The sequence below is a fragment of the Salmo salar genome, unplaced genomic scaffold (assembly GCF_905237065.1).
Source record: "Salmo salar unplaced genomic scaffold, Ssal_v3.1, whole genome shotgun sequence".
Classification (NCBI taxonomy): Eukaryota; Metazoa; Chordata; class Actinopteri; order Salmoniformes; family Salmonidae; genus Salmo; species Salmo salar.
This window is the reverse complement of record NW_025550947.1, coordinates 34,567-50,287: the sequence shown is the minus strand read 5'-3', so window position 1 is coordinate 50,287 and position 15,721 is coordinate 34,567. Positions and strand designations below refer to the sequence as shown.

At 45.0% G+C, this 15,721-nt stretch overlaps 1 protein-coding gene across 1 annotated transcript in view; it reads right to left on the bottom strand.

Annotated features, from left to right (window-relative positions):
- LOC106610484 (dynein axonemal heavy chain 6) overlaps positions 1-15,721 on the bottom strand; it is a gene marked incomplete at its 5' end in the record, with an annotated part of 62,493 nt that overhangs the window by 15,460 nt on the left and 31,312 nt on the right. The window contains 3 exon segments of the mRNA XM_045714180.1: positions 196-334; positions 11,868-12,014; positions 12,796-12,884. Of these exon segments, the coding sequence (XP_045570136.1) occupies positions 196-334; positions 11,868-12,014; positions 12,796-12,884 (375 nt within the window).

The following is a 15,721-nucleotide window of genomic DNA, read 5'->3' as shown; positions in this document are numbered from 1 at the left end:
CTCACAGTGGCCAGCAGTAATGTGATGAATAATGGAGGACCCGGCAGGGAGACAGGCAGACAGGGAAGGAGGCAGGAAGGGAGACAGGCAAGGAGGGAGGCAGGCAGGGAGACAGGCAAGGAGGGAGACAGGCAGGGAGACAGGCAAGGAGGGAGACAGGCAGGGAGGGAGAAGGACACACACACACAGCCCTACCAGTGATGTAGATGAGAGCATCCCAGGGTATATGGCCAGTCTGACAGTAGAGGTTCTGGTTGAGCAGGGCACACTCTCTGTCGCTGTCGTTGAACTCATAACGGATGTTCCAGCCCAGAGGACCAAACTTCTTCCTCTCCTGCAACACACACTCACCGTTTTTATTCTAGTGTCAATCTCAACATCAGTGACAAAGACATAATGAATACAGCAGGAGGTGTGTTCTGACCTGTATGACGGTGTGGAAGAAGACATAATGAATACAGTAGGAGGTGTGTTCTGACCTGTATGATGGTGTGGAAGAAGACATAATGAATACAGTAGGAGGTGTGTGTTCTGACCTGTATGACGGTGTGGAAGAAGACATAATGAATACAGTAGGAGGTGTGTTCTGACCTGTATGATGGTGTGGAAGAAGACATAATGAATACAGTAGGAGGTGTGTGTTCTGACCTGTATGACGGTGTGGAAGAAGACATAATGAATACAGTAGGAGGTGTGTTCTGACCTGTATGACGGTGTGGAAGAAGACATAATGAATACAGTAGGAGGTGTGTGTTCTGACCTGTATGATGGTGTGGAAGAAGACATAATGAATACAGTAGGAGGTGTGTGTTCTGACCTGTACGATGGTGTGGAAGAAGACATAATGAATACAGTAGGAGGTGTGTGTTCTGACCTGTATGATGGTGTGGAAGAAGACATAATGAATACAGTAGGAGGTGTGTGTTCTGACCTGTATGACGGTGTGGAAGAAGACATAATGAATACAGTAGGAGGGTGTGTTCTGACCTGTATGATGGTGTGGAAGAAGACATAATGAATACAGTAGGAGGTGTGTGTTCTGACCTGTATGATGGTGTGGAAGAAGACATAATGAATACAGTAGGAGGTGTGTGTTCTGACCTGTATGACGGTGTGGAAGAAGACATAATGAATACAGTAGGAGGTGTGTGTTCTGACCTGTATGATGGTGTGGAAGAAGACATAATGAATACAGTAGGAGGTGTGTGTTCTGACCTGTATGACGGTGTGGAAGAAGACATAATGAATACAGTAGGAGGTGTGTTCTGACCTGTACGACGGTGTGGAAGAAGACATAATGAATACAGTAGGAGGTGTGTGTTCTGACCTGTATGATGGTGTGGAAGAAGACATAATGAATACAGTAGGAGGTGTGTTCTGACCTGTATGATGGTGTGGAAGAAGACATAATGAATACAGTAGGAGGTGTGTGTTCTGACCTGTATGACGGTGTGGAAGAAGACATAATGAATACAGTAGGAGGTGTGTGTTCTGACCTGTATGACGGTGTGGAAGAAGACATAATGAATACAGTAGGAGGTGTGTTCTGACCTGTATGATGGTGTGGAAGAAGACATAATGAAAACAGTAGGAGGTGTGTTCTGACCTGTATGATGGTGTGGAAGAAGACATAATGAATACAGTAGGAGGTGTGTGTTCTGACCTGTATGATGGTGTGGAAGAAGACATAATGAATACAGTAGGAGGTGTGTGTTCTGACCTGTATGACGGTGTGGAAGAAGACATAATGAATACAGTAGGAGGTGTGTTCTGACCTGTATGATGGTGTGGAAGAAGACATAATGAATACAGTAGGAGGTGTGTGTTCTGACCTGTATGATGGTGTGGAAGAAGACATAATGAATACAGTAGGAGGTGTGTGTTCTGACCTGTATGATGGTGTGGAAGAAGACATAATGAATACAGTAGGAGGTGTGTTCTGACCTGTATGATGGTGTGGAAGAAGACATAATGAATACAGTAGGAGGTGTGTGTTCTGACCTGTATGACGGTGTGGAAGAAGACATAATGAATACAGTAGGAGGTGTGTTCTGACCTGTATGATGGTGTGGAAGAAGACATAATGAATACAGTAGGAGGTGTGTGTTCTGACCTGTATGACGGTGTGGAAGAAGACATAATGAATACAGTAGGAGGTGTGTGTTCTGACCTGTATGATGGTGTGGAAGAAGACATAATGAATACAGTAGGAGGTGTGTGTTCTGACCTGTATGACGGTGTGGAAGAAGACATAATGAATACAGTAGGAGGTGTGTTTCTGACCTGTATGACGGTGTGGAAGAAGACATAATGAATACAGTAGGAGGTGTGTGTTCTGACCTGTATGACGGTGTGGAAGAAGACATAATGAATACAGTAGGAGGTGTGTGTTCTGACCTGTACGACGGTGTGGAAGAAGACATAATGAATACAGTAGGAGGTGTGTGTTCTGACCTGTATGATGGTGTGGAAGAAGACATAATGAATACAGTAGGAGGTGTGTGTTCTGACCTGTATGACGGTGTGGAAGAAGACATAATGAATACAGTAGGAGGTGTGTGTTCTGACCTGTATGACGGTGTGGAAGAAGACATAATGAATACAGTAGGAGGTGTGTGTTCTGACCTGTATGACGGTGTGGAAGAAGACATAATGAATACAGTAGGAGGTGTGTTCTGACCTGTATGACGGTGTGGAAGAAGACATAATGAATACAGTAGGAGGTGTGTGTTCTGACCTGTATGACGGTGTGGAAGAAGACATAATGAATACAGTAGGAGGTGTGTGTTCTGACCTGTATGACGGTGTGGAAGAAGACATAATGAATACAGTAGGAGGTGTGTGTCTGACCTGTATGATGGTGTGGAAGAAGACATAATGAATACAGTAGGAGGTGTGTTCTGACCTGTATGACGGTGTGGAAGAAGACATAATGAATACAGTAGGAGGTGTGTTCTGACCTGTATGATGGTGTGGAAGAAGACATAATGAATACAGTAGGAGGTGTGTGTTCTGACCTGTATGACGGTGTGGAAGAAGACATAATGAATACAGTAGGAGGTGTGTGTTCTGACCTGTATGACGGTGTGGAAGAAGACATAATGAATACAGTAGGAGGTGTGTGTTCTGACCTGTATGACGGTGTGGAAGAAGACATAATGAATACAGTAGGAGGTGTGTGTTCTGACCTGTATGACGGTGTGGAAGAAGACATAATGAATACAGTAGGAGGTGTGTGTTCTGACCTGTATGATGGTGTGGAAGAAGACATAATGAATACAGTAGGAGGTGTGTGTTCTGACCTGTATGACGGTGTGGAAGAAGACATAATGAATACAGTAGGAGGTGTGTGTTCTGACCTGTATGACGGTGTGGAAGAAGACATAATGAATACAGTAGGAGGTGTGTGTTCTGACCTGTATGACGGTGTGGAAGAAGACATAATGAATACAGTAGGAGGTGTGTGTTCTGACCTGTATGACGGTGTGGAAGAAGACATAATGAATACAGTAGGAGGTGTGTGTTCTGACCTGTATGACGGTGTGGAAGAAGACATAATGAATACAGTAGGAGGTGTGTGTTCTGACCTGTATGACGGTGTGGAAGAAGACATAATGAATACAGTAGGAGGTGTGTGTTCTGACCTGTATGATGGTGTGGAAGAAGACATAATGAATACAGTAGGAGGTGTGTTCTGACCTGTATGACGGTGTGGAAGAAGACATAATGAATACAGTAGGAGGTGTGTGTTCTGACCTGTATGACGGTGTGGAAGAAGACATAATGAATACAGTAGGAGGTGTGTTTCTGACCTGTACGATGGTGTGGAAGAAGACATAATGAATACAGTAGGAGGTGTGTGTTCTGACCTGTATGATGGTGTGGAAGAAGACATAATGAATACAGTAGGAGGTGTGTTCTGACCTGTATGACGGTGTGGAAGAAGACATAATGAATACAGTAGGAGGTGTGTGTTCTGACCTGTATGACGGTGTGGAAGAAGACATAATGAATACAGTAGGAGGTGTGTGTTCTGACCTGTATGACGGTGTGGAAGAAGACATAATGAATACAGTAGGAGGTGTGTGTTCTGACCTGTATGACGGTGTGGAAGAAGACATAATGAATACAGTAGGAGGTGTGTGTTCTGACCTGTATGATGGTGTGGAAGAAGACATAATGAATACAGTAGGAGGTGTGTGTTCTGACCTGTATGACGGTGTGGAAGAAGACATAATGAATACAGTAGGAGGTGTGTGTTCTGACCTGTATGACGGTGTGGAAGAAGACATAATGAATACAGTAGGAGGTGTGTGTTCTGACCTGTATGACGGTGTGGAAGAAGACATAATGAATACAGTAGGAGGTGTGTGTTCTGACCTGTATGACGGTGTGGAAGAAGACATAATGAATACAGTAGGAGGTGTGTGTTCTGACCTGTATGACGGTGTGGAAGAAGACATAATGAATACAGTAGGAGGTGTGTTCTGACCTGTATGACGGTGTGGAAGAAGACATAATGAATACAGTAGGAGGTGTGTTCTGACCTGTATGACAGTGTGGAAGAAGACATAATGAATACAGTAGGAGGTGTGTGTTCTGACCTGTATGACGGTGTGGAAGAAGACATAATGAATACAGTAGGAGGTGTGTGTTCTGACCTGTATGATGGTGTGGAAGAAGACATAATGAATACAGTAGGAGGTGTGTGTTCTGACCTGTATGATGGTGTGGAAGAAGACATAATGAATACAGTAGGAGGTGTGTGTTCTGACCTGTATGACGGTGTGGAAGAAGACATACTGAATACAGTAGGAGGTGTGTTCTGACCTGTACGATGGTGTGGAAGAAGACATAATGAATACAGTAGGAGGTGTGTTCTGACCTGTATGACGGTGTGGAAGAAGACATAATGAATACAGTAGGAGGTGTGTGTTCTGACCTGTATGATGGTGTGGAAGAAGACATAATGAATACAGTAGGAGGTGTGTGTTCTGACCTGTATGATGGTGTGGAAGAAGACATAATGAATACAGTAGGAGGTGTGTTCTGACCTGTATGACGGTGTGGAAGAAGACATAATGAATACAGTAGGAGGTGTGTGTTCTGACCTGTATGACGGTGTGGAAGAAGACATAATGAATACAGTAGGAGGTGTGTGTTCTGACCTGTATGACGGTGTGGAAGAAGACATAATGAATACAGTAGGAGGTGTGTGTTCTGACCTGTATGACGGTGTGGAAGAAGACATAATGAATACAGTAGGAGGTGTGTTCTGACCTGTATGACGGTGTGGAAGAAGACATAATGAATACAGTAGGAGGTGTGTGTTCTGACCTGTATGACGGTGTGGAAGAAGACATAATGAATACAGTAGGAGGTGTGTGTTCTGACCTGTATGATGGTGTGGAAGAAGACATAATGAATACAGTAGGAGGTGTGTGTTCTGACCTGTATGATGGTGTGGAAGAAGACATAATGAATACAGTAGGAGGTGTGTGTTCTGACCTGTATGACGGTGTGGAAGAAGACATAATGAATACAGTAGGAGGTGTGTGTTCTGACCTGTATGACGGTGTGGAAGAAGACATAATGAATACAGTAGGAGGTGTGTGTTCTGACCTGTATGACGGTGTGGAAGAAGACATAATGAATACAGTAGGAGGTGTGTTCTGACCTGTATGATGGTGTGGAAGAAGACATAATGAATACAGTAGGAGGTGTGTTCTGACCTGTATGACGGTGTGGAAGAAGACATAATGAATACAGTAGGAGGTGTGTTCTGACCTGTATGACGGTGTGGAAGAAGACATAATGAATACAGTAGGAGGTGTGTTCTGACCTGTATGACGGTGTGGAAGAAGACATAATGAATACAGTAGGAGGTGTGTTCTGACCTGTATGACGGTGTGGAAGAAGACATAATGAATACAGTAGGAGGTGTGTGTTCTGACCTGTATGACGGTGTGGAAGAAGACATAATGAATACAGTAGGAGGTGTGTGTTCTGACCTGTATGATGGTGTGGAAGAAGACATAATGAATACAGTAGGAGGTGTGTGTTCTGACCTGTATGATGGTGTGGAAGAAGACATAATGAATACAGTAGGAGGTGTGTGTTCTGACCTGTATGACGGTGTGGAAGAAGACATAATGAATACAGTAGGAGGTGTGTGTTCTGACCTGTATGACGGTGTGGAAGAAGACATAATGAATACAGTAGGAGGTGTGTGTTCTGACCTGTATGACGGTGTGGAAGAAGACATAATGAATACAGTAGGAGGTGTGTGTTCTGACCTGTATGATGGTGTGGAAGAAGACATAATGAATACAGTAGGAGGTGTGTGTTCTGACCTGTATGACGGTGTGGAAGAAGACATAATGAATACAGTAGGAGGTGTGTTCTGACCTGTATGATGGTGTGGAAGAAGACATAATGAATACAGTAGGAGGTGTGTTCTGACCTGTATGACGGTGTGGAAGAAGACATAATGAATACAGTAGGAGGTGTGTGTTCTGACCTGTATGACGGTGTGGAAGAAGACATAATGAATACAGTAGGAGGTGTGTGTTCTGACCTGTATGACGGTGTGGAAGAAGACATAATGAATACAGTAGGAGGTGTGTGTTCTGACCTGTATGACGGTGTGGAAGAAGACATAATGAATACAGTAGGAGGTGTGTTTCTGACCTGTATGACGGTGTGGAAGAAGACATAATGAATACAGTAGGAGGTGTGTGTTCTGACCTGTATGATGGTGTGGAAGAAGACATAATGAATACAGTAGGAGGTGTGTTCTGACCTGTATGACGGTGTGGAAGAAGACATAATGAATACAGTAGGAGGTGTGTGTTCTGACCTGTATGACGGTGTGGAAGAAGACATAATGAATACAGTAGGAGGTGTGTGTTCTGACCTGTATGATGGTGTGGAAGAAGACATAATGAATATAGTAGGAGGTGTGTTCCCGACCTGTATGATGGTGTGGAAGAAGACATAATGAATACAGTAGGAGGTGTGTTCTGACCTGTATGACGGTGTGGAAGAAGACATCATGAATACAGTAGGAAGTGTGTGTTCTGACCTGTATGACGGTGTGGAAGAAGACATAATGAATACAGTAGGAGGTGTGTGTTCTGACCTGTATGACGGTGTGGAAGAAGACATAATGAATACAGTAGGAGGTGTGTGTTCTGACCTGTATGACGGTGTGGAAGAAGACATAATGAATACAGTAGGAGGTGTGTTCTGACCTGTATGACGGTGTGGAAGAAGACATAATGAATACAGTAGGAGGTGTGTGTTCTGACCTGTATGATGGTGTGGAAGAAGACATAATGAATACAGTAGGAGGTGTGTTCTGACCTGTATGATGGTGTGGAAGAAGACATAATGAATACAGTAGGAGGTGTGTTTCTGACCTGTATGATGGTGTGGAAGAAGACATAATGAATACAGTAGGAGGTGTGTTCTGACCTGTATGACGGTGTGGAAGAAGACATAATGAATACAGTAGGAGGTGTGTTCTGACCTGTATGACGGTGTGGAAGAAGACATAATGAATACAGTAGGAGGTGTGTTTCTGACCTGTATGATGGTGTGGAAGAAGACATAATGAATACAGTAGGAGGTGTGTGTTCTGACCTGTATGACGGTGTGGAAGAAGACATAATGAATACAGTAGGAGGTGTGTGTTCTGACCTGTATGATGGTGTGGAAGAAGACATAATGAATACAGTAGGAGGTGTGTGTTCTGACCTGTATGATGGTGTGGAAGAAGACATAATGAATACAGTAGGAGGTGTGTTCTGACCTGTATGATGGTGTGGAAGAAGACATAATGAATACAGTAGGAGGTGTGTGTTCTGACCTGTATGATGGTGTGGAAGAAGACATAATGAATACAGTAGGAGGTGTGTGTTCTGACCTGTATGACGGTGTGGAAGAAGACATAATGAATACAGTAGGAGGTGTGTTCTGACCTGTATGACGGTGTGGAAGAAGACATAATGAATACAGTAGGAGGTGTGTGTTCTGACCTGTATGATGGTGTGGAAGAAGACATAATGAATACAGTAGGAGGTGTGTTCTGACCTGTATGACGGTGTGGAAGAAGACATAATGAATACAGTAGGAGGTGTGTGTTCTGACCTGTATGACGGTGTGGAAGAAGACATAATGAATACAGTAGGAGGTGTGTGTTCTGACCTGTATGACGGTGTGGAAGAAGACATAATGAATACAGTAGGAGGTGTGTTCTGACCTGTATGACGGTGTGGAAGAAGACATAATGAATACAGTAGGAGGTGTGTGTTCTGACCTGTATGACGGTGTGGAAGAAGACATAATGAATACAGTAGGAGGTGTGTGTTCTGACCTGTATGACGGTGTGGAAGAAGACATAATGAATACAGTAGGAGGTGTGTTCTGACCTGTATGATGGTGTGGAAGAAGACATAATGAATACAGTAGGAGGTGTGTTCTGACCTGTATGACGGTGTGGAAGAAGACATAATGAATACAGTAGGAGGTGTGTTCTGACCTGTATGACGGTGTGGAAGAAGACATAATGAATACAGTAGGAGGTGTGTTCTGACCTGTATGACGGTGTGGAAGAAGACATAATGAATACAGTAGGAGGTGTGTGTTCTGACCTGTATGATGGTGTGGAAGAAGACATAATGAATACAGTAGGAGGTGTGTGTTCTGACCTGTATGACGGTGTGGAAGAAGACATAATGAATACAGTAGGAGGTGTGTGTTCTGACCTGTATGACGGTGTGGAAGAAGACATAATGAATACAGTAGGAGGTGTGTGTTCTGACCTGTATGATGGTGTGGAAGAAGACATAATGAATACAGTAGGAGGTGTGTGTTCTGACCTGTATGACGGTGTGGAAGAAGACATAATGAATACAGTAGGAGGTGTGTTCTGACCTGTATGATGGTGTGGAAGAAGACATAATGAATACAGTAGGAGGTGTGTTCTGACCTGTATGATGGTGTGGAAGAAGACATAATGAATACAGTAGGAGGTGTGTGTTCTGACCTGTATGATGGTGTGGAAGAAGACATAATGAATACAGTAGGAGGTGTGTGTTCTGACCTGTATGACGGTGTGGAAGAAGACATAATGAATACAGTAGGAGGTGTGTGTTCTGACCTGTATGACGGTGTGGAAGAAGACATAATGAATACAGTAGGAGGTGTGTTCTGACCTGTATGACGGTGTGGAAGAAGACATAATGAATACAGTAGGAGGTGTGTGTTCTGACCTGTATGACGGTGTGGAAGAAGACATAATGAATACAGTAGGAGGTGTGTGTTCTGACCTGTATGACGGTGTGGAAGAAGACATAATGAATACAGTAGGAGGTGTGTTCTGACCTGTATGACGGTGTGGAAGAAGACATAATGAATACAGTAGGAGGTGTGTGTTCTGACCTGTATGACGGTGTGGAAGAAGACATAATGAATACAGTAGGAGGTGTGTGTTCTGACCTGTATGACGGTGTGGAAGAAGACATAATGAATACAGTAGGAGGTGTGTTCTGACCTGTATGATGGTGTGGAAGAAGACATAATGAATACAGTAGGAGGTGTGTGTTCTGACCTGTATGATGGTGTGGAAGAAGACATAATGAATACAGTAGGAGGTGTGTGTTCTGACCTGTATGATGGTGTGGAAGAAGACATAATGAATACAGTAGGAGGTGTGTGTTCTGACCTGTATGACGGTGTGGAAGAAGACATAATGAATACAGTAGGAGGTGTGTGTTCTGACCTGTATGACGGTGTGGAAGAAGACATAATGAATACAGTAGGAGGTGTGTGTTCTGACCTGTATGACGGTGTGGAAGAAGACATAATGAATACAGTAGGAGGTGTGTGTTCTGACCTGTATGACGGTGTGGAAGAAGACATAATGAATACAGTAGGAGGTGTGTGTTCTGACCTGTATGACGGTGTGGAAGAAGACATAATGAATACAGTAGGAGGTGTGTGTTCTGACCTGTATGACGGTGTGGAAGAAGACATAATGAATACAGTAGGAGGTGTGTGTTCTGACCTGTATGATGGTGTGGAAGAAGACATAATGAATACAGTAGGAGGTGTGTTCTGACCTGTATGACGGTGTGGAAGAAGACATAATGAATACAGTAGGAGGTGTGTGTTCTGACCTGTATGATGGTGTGGAAGAAGACATAATGAATACAGTAGGAGGTGTGTGTTCTGACCTGTATGACGGTGTGGAAGAAGACATAATGAATACAGTAGGAGGTGTGTTCTGACCTGTATGACGGTGTGGAAGAAGACATAATGAATACAGTAGGAGGTGTGTGTTCTGACCTGTATGACGGTGTGGAAGAAGACATAATGAATACAGTAGGAGGTGTGTGTTCTGACCTGTATGATGGTGTGGAAGAAGACATAATGAATACAGTAGGAGGTGTGTTCTGACCTGTATGATGGTGTGGAAGAAGACATAATGAATACAGTAGGAGGTGTGTTCTGACCTGTATGACGGTGTGGAAGAAGACATAATGAATACAGTAGGAGGTGTGTTCTGACCTGTATGACGGTGTGGAAGAAGACATAATGAATACAGTAGGAGGTGTGTTCTGACCTGTATGACGGTGTGGAAGAAGACATAATGAATACAGTAGGAGGTGTGTTCTGACCTGTATGACGGTGTGGAAGAAGACATAATGAATACAGTAGGAGGTGTGTTCTGACCTGTATGATGGTGTGGAAGAAGACATAATGAATACAGTAGGAGGTGTGTGTTCTGACCTGTATGATGGTGTGGAAGAAGACATAATGAATACAGTAGGAGGTGTGTTCTGACCTGTATGACGGTGTGGAAGAAGACATAATGAATACAGTAGGAGGTGTGTGTTCTGACCTGTATGATGGTGTGGAAGAAGACATAATGAATACAGTAGGAGGTGTGTTCTGACCTGTATGACGGTGTGGAAGAAGACATAATGAATACAGTAGGAGGTGTGTGTTCTGACCTGTATGATGGTGTGGAAGAAGACATAATGAATACAGTAGGAGGTGTGTGTTCTGACCTGTATGATGGTGTGGAAGAAGACATAATGAATACAGTAGGAGGTGTGTGTTCTGACCTGTATGATGGTGTGGAAGAAGACATAATGAATACAGTAGGAGGTGTGTTCTGACCTGTATGATGGTGTGGAAGAAGACATAATGAATACAGTAGGAGGTGTGTGTTCTGACCTGTATGACGGTGTGGAAGAAGACATAATGAATACAGTAGGAGGTGTGTGTTCTGACCTGTATGACGGTGTGGAAGAAGACATAATGAATACAGTAGGAGGTGTGTGTTCTGACCTGTATGATGGTGTGGAAGAAGACATAATGAATACAGTAGGAGGTGTGTTCTGACCTGTATGATGGTGTGGAAGAAGACATAATGAATACAGCAGGAGGTGTGTGTTCTGACCTGTATGATGGTGTGGAAGAAGACATAATGAATACAGTAGGAGGTGTGTGTTCTGACCTGTATGACGGTGTGGAAGAAGACATAATGAATACAGTAGGAGGTGTGTGTTCTGACCTGTATGACGGTGTGGAAGAAGACATAATGAATACAGTAGGAGGTGTGTGTTCTGACCTGTATGATGGTGTGGAAGAAGACATAATGAATACAGTAGGAGGTGTGTTCTGACCTGTATGATGGTGTGGAAGAAGACATAATGAATACAGTAGGAGGTGTGTGTTCTGACCTGTATGATGGTGTGGAAGAAGACATAATGAATACAGTAGGAGGTGTGTGTTCTGACCTGTATGATGGTGTGGAAGAAGACATAATGAATACAGTAGGAGGTGTGTGTTCTGACCTGTATGATGGCGTGGAAGAAGCAGACTCCAAAGATGATCTTCCTCCACTGGCGTCCCAGGATGTGCTCCTCAAAGAAGTTGTTGGTGATCTCAGTGAACGCCCGGCGCACGTTGGCACGTAGACCCTTAGGAGGCTCGTTGGTCACCTGGCCCACGCACACACACACACACAAACGTCCACAAGCAAACACACACACACACACGTCCACACACACACACATCCACACACGTCCACAAGCAAACACACACACACACACACACATCCACAAGGAAACACATCCACAGACGTCCACAAACAGATGTGGAAATAAAAGGATAACCAATCAGATAATTCCGAGACATAAACATGCACCCATGCTCAAACACACGGGTTAGGTGTGTGTGCACACACGTGTGTATGCATCTATAAAGAGCGATGGTCCTACATGCGTGTGTAAGCCGTGTGTGACAGGACTACTCTCTCATGGTTAGAGAAGGCCATGTGAGGGATATGAAACACTGTCCAGAGTGGCTAAGGTTGAGAGGACAATCTGTCCAAAGACGCAAACAGCAAATATCGGAATTGCTGAAGATCCATAAATATCTCAACAGAGCCTTGAGAATCCAATACTGTTTCAATTTAAACAATCCAAGATTATGCTCTAGAACCTAAGACTGAGTTGTAGAACTAAGACTGAAATTGTAGAACCTAAGACTGAGATTGTAGAACCTAAGACTGAGATTGTAGAACCTAAGACTGAGATTCTAGAACCTAAGACTGAATTCTAGAACCTAAGACTGAGTTTTATCATCTAAGACTGAGTTTTATCATCTAAGACTGAGTTTCATCATCTAAGACTGAGTTCCAGAATAGTAGTAGAACCAAAGTTTGAGTTGTAGAATCGAAGGTCTCTATGTCCTGTGACAGAGTGTAAAGGTGAGCGTTACCTTGACAGAGTTCTGGAGGACAGTGACAGGGAACACCTTGGTGGGCATGGAGCTCAGGAACAACCTGAAGTTCTCATGGATCACCGTGTCTAACAGGGAGGAGGTGACAGAATGAGTCAGTAGACATAAACACAGCACACACACAGGGTCAGTCCAGTCCATAGCGTGTAGTAGAGAGGTCCAGCAGCACAGGACAGCCGCAGGTGCAGGGTGTGTGTGTGAGTGCCATTAAAATCCCCATTCACCCTGTGTCCTGACCTAACCACACAGCAACACCTCACACCACCTGATACCCAGGTATATACAGTTGAAGTCGGAAGTCATTAAAACTCGTTTTTCAACCACTCCACAAATGTCTTGTTAACAAACTATAGTTTTGGCAAGTCGGTTAGGACATCTACTTTGTTTCATTTATTTTTACATTTTTTATTTTACATTTATTTAATTAGCCAAGTCAGTTAAGAACAAATTCTTATTTACAATGACGGCCTAGGAACAGTGGGTTAACTGCCTTGTTCAGGGGCAGGACGACAGATTTTTACCTTGTCAGCTCGGGGAATCGATTTTGCAACCATTCGGTTACAAGTCCAACGCTCTAACCACTAGTCTACCTGCCGCCCGTGTGCATGACACAAGTATTTTTTACAACAATTGCTTACAGACAGATTATTTCACTTATAATTCACTGTATCACAAATCCAGTGGGTCAGAAGTTCACATACTGTACATTAAGTTGACTGTGCCTTTAAACAGCTTGGAAAATTCCAGAAAATGATGCCAAGGTTTTAGAAGCTTCTGATAGGCTAATTGACATCATTTCAGTCAATTGGAGGTGTACCTGTGGATGTATTTCAAGGCCTACCTTCAAACTCAGTGCCTCTTTGCTTGACATCATGGGAAAATAAAAAAGAAATCAGTCAAGACTTCAGAAAAGAAATTGTAGATCTCCACAAGTCTGGTTCGTCCTTGGGAGCAATATCCAAAAGCCTGAAGGTACCACGTTCATCTGTACAAACAATAGTAGGCAAGTATAAACACCATGGGACCACGCAGCCGTCGCACCGCTCAGGAAGGAGACACGTTCTGTCTCCTAGAGATGAACGTACTTTGGTGCGAAAAGTGCAAATCAATCCCAGAACAACAGTAAAGGACCTTGTGAAGATGCTGGAGGAAACGGGTACAAATGTATCTATATCCACAGTAAAACGAGTCCTATATCGACATAACCTGAAAGGCCGCTCAGCAAGGAGGAAGCCAGTGCTCCAAAACCGCCATAAAAAAGCCAGACTACGTATTGCAACTGCACATGGGGACAAAGAACGTACTCTTTGGAGAAATGTCCTCTGGTCTGATGAAACAAAAATAGAACTGTTTGGCCATAATGACCATCGTTTTGTTTGGAGGAAAAAGGGGGAGGCTTGCAAGCCGAAGAACACCATCCCAACCGTGAAGCACGGGGGTGGCAGCATCATGTTGTGGGGGTGCCTTGCTGCAGGAGGGACTGGTGCACTTCACAAAATAGATGGCATCATGAGGTAGGGAATTATGTCGATATATTGAAGCAACATCTCAAGACATCAGTCAGGAAGTTAAAGCTTGGTCACAAATGGGTCTTCCAAATGGACAATGACCCCAAGCATACTTCCAAAGTTGTGGCAAAATGGCTTAAGGACAACAAAGTCAAGGTATTGGAGTGGCCATCACAAAGCCCTGACCTCGATCCTATAGAAAATGTGTGGGCAGAACTGAAAAAGCGTGTGCGAGCAAGGAGGCCTACAAACCTGACTCAGTTACACCGGGAATGTGATGAAGAAATAAAAGCTGGAAATAAAATCATTCTCTACTGTATTCTGACATTTCACATTCTTAAAATAAAGTGGTGATCCACAGTCATCGCCAGAGCTGCCCGCCAGTCAACAGTCATCGCCAGAGCTGCCCGCCAGTCAACAGTCGTCAGAGCTGCCCGCCAGTCAACAGTCGTCAGAGCTGCCCGCCAGTCAACAGTCGCCAGAGAGGTCAGACTGCGCTGAACTGCCGGAGTGGTCAGACTGCGCTGAACTGCCGAGTGGCCAGACCGCGCTAGAACTGCCGGAGTGGCCGGACTGCGCTGAACTGCCGGAGTGGCCAGACTGCGCTGAACTGCCGGAGTGGCCAGACTGCGCTGAACTGCCGGAGTGGCCAGACTGCGCTGAACTGCCGGAGTGGCCAGACTGCGCTGAACTGCCGGAGTGGCCAGACTGCGCTGAACTGCCGGAGTGGCCAGACTGCCTGAACTGCCGGAGTGGCCAGACTGCCCTGAACTGCCGGAGTGGCCAGACTGCCCTGAACTGCCGGAGTGGCCAGACTGCCCTGAACTGCCGGAGTGGCCAGACTGCCCTGAACTGCCGGAGTGGCCAGACTGCCCCTGAACTGCCGGAGTGGCCAGACTGCCCTGAACTGCCGGAGTGGCCAGACTGCCCTGAACTGCCGGAGTGGCCAGACTGCCCTGAACTGCCGGAGTGGCCAGACTGCCCTGAACTGCCGGAGTGGCCAGACTGCCCCTGAACTGCCGGAGTGGCCAGACTGCCCTGAACTGCCGGAGTGGCCAGACTGCCCTGAACTGCCGGAGTGGCCAGACTGCCCAGACTGTCCCGGATTGCCAGACTGCCCAGACTGTCCCGAATGCCAGACTGCCCAGACTGTCCCGAATTGCCAGACTGCCCAGACTCTCCCGATTGCCAGAGTGGCCCGACTGCCCCCGGCGAAGCCAGAGTGGCCCGACAGCCTAGAACGGCCGGAGCCAGAGCCACCTCCAGAAATAGGTGGGTTGGGGAGGGGGTGTAGCACAGTGCCGTCGTTGACGGCAGCCACCCCTCCCTTCCCTCCCTTTAGAAAAAGGGAATTTTTGTTGGTGTTGCTTGGGGTTATTTTTTTTGTTAAGGTGCTT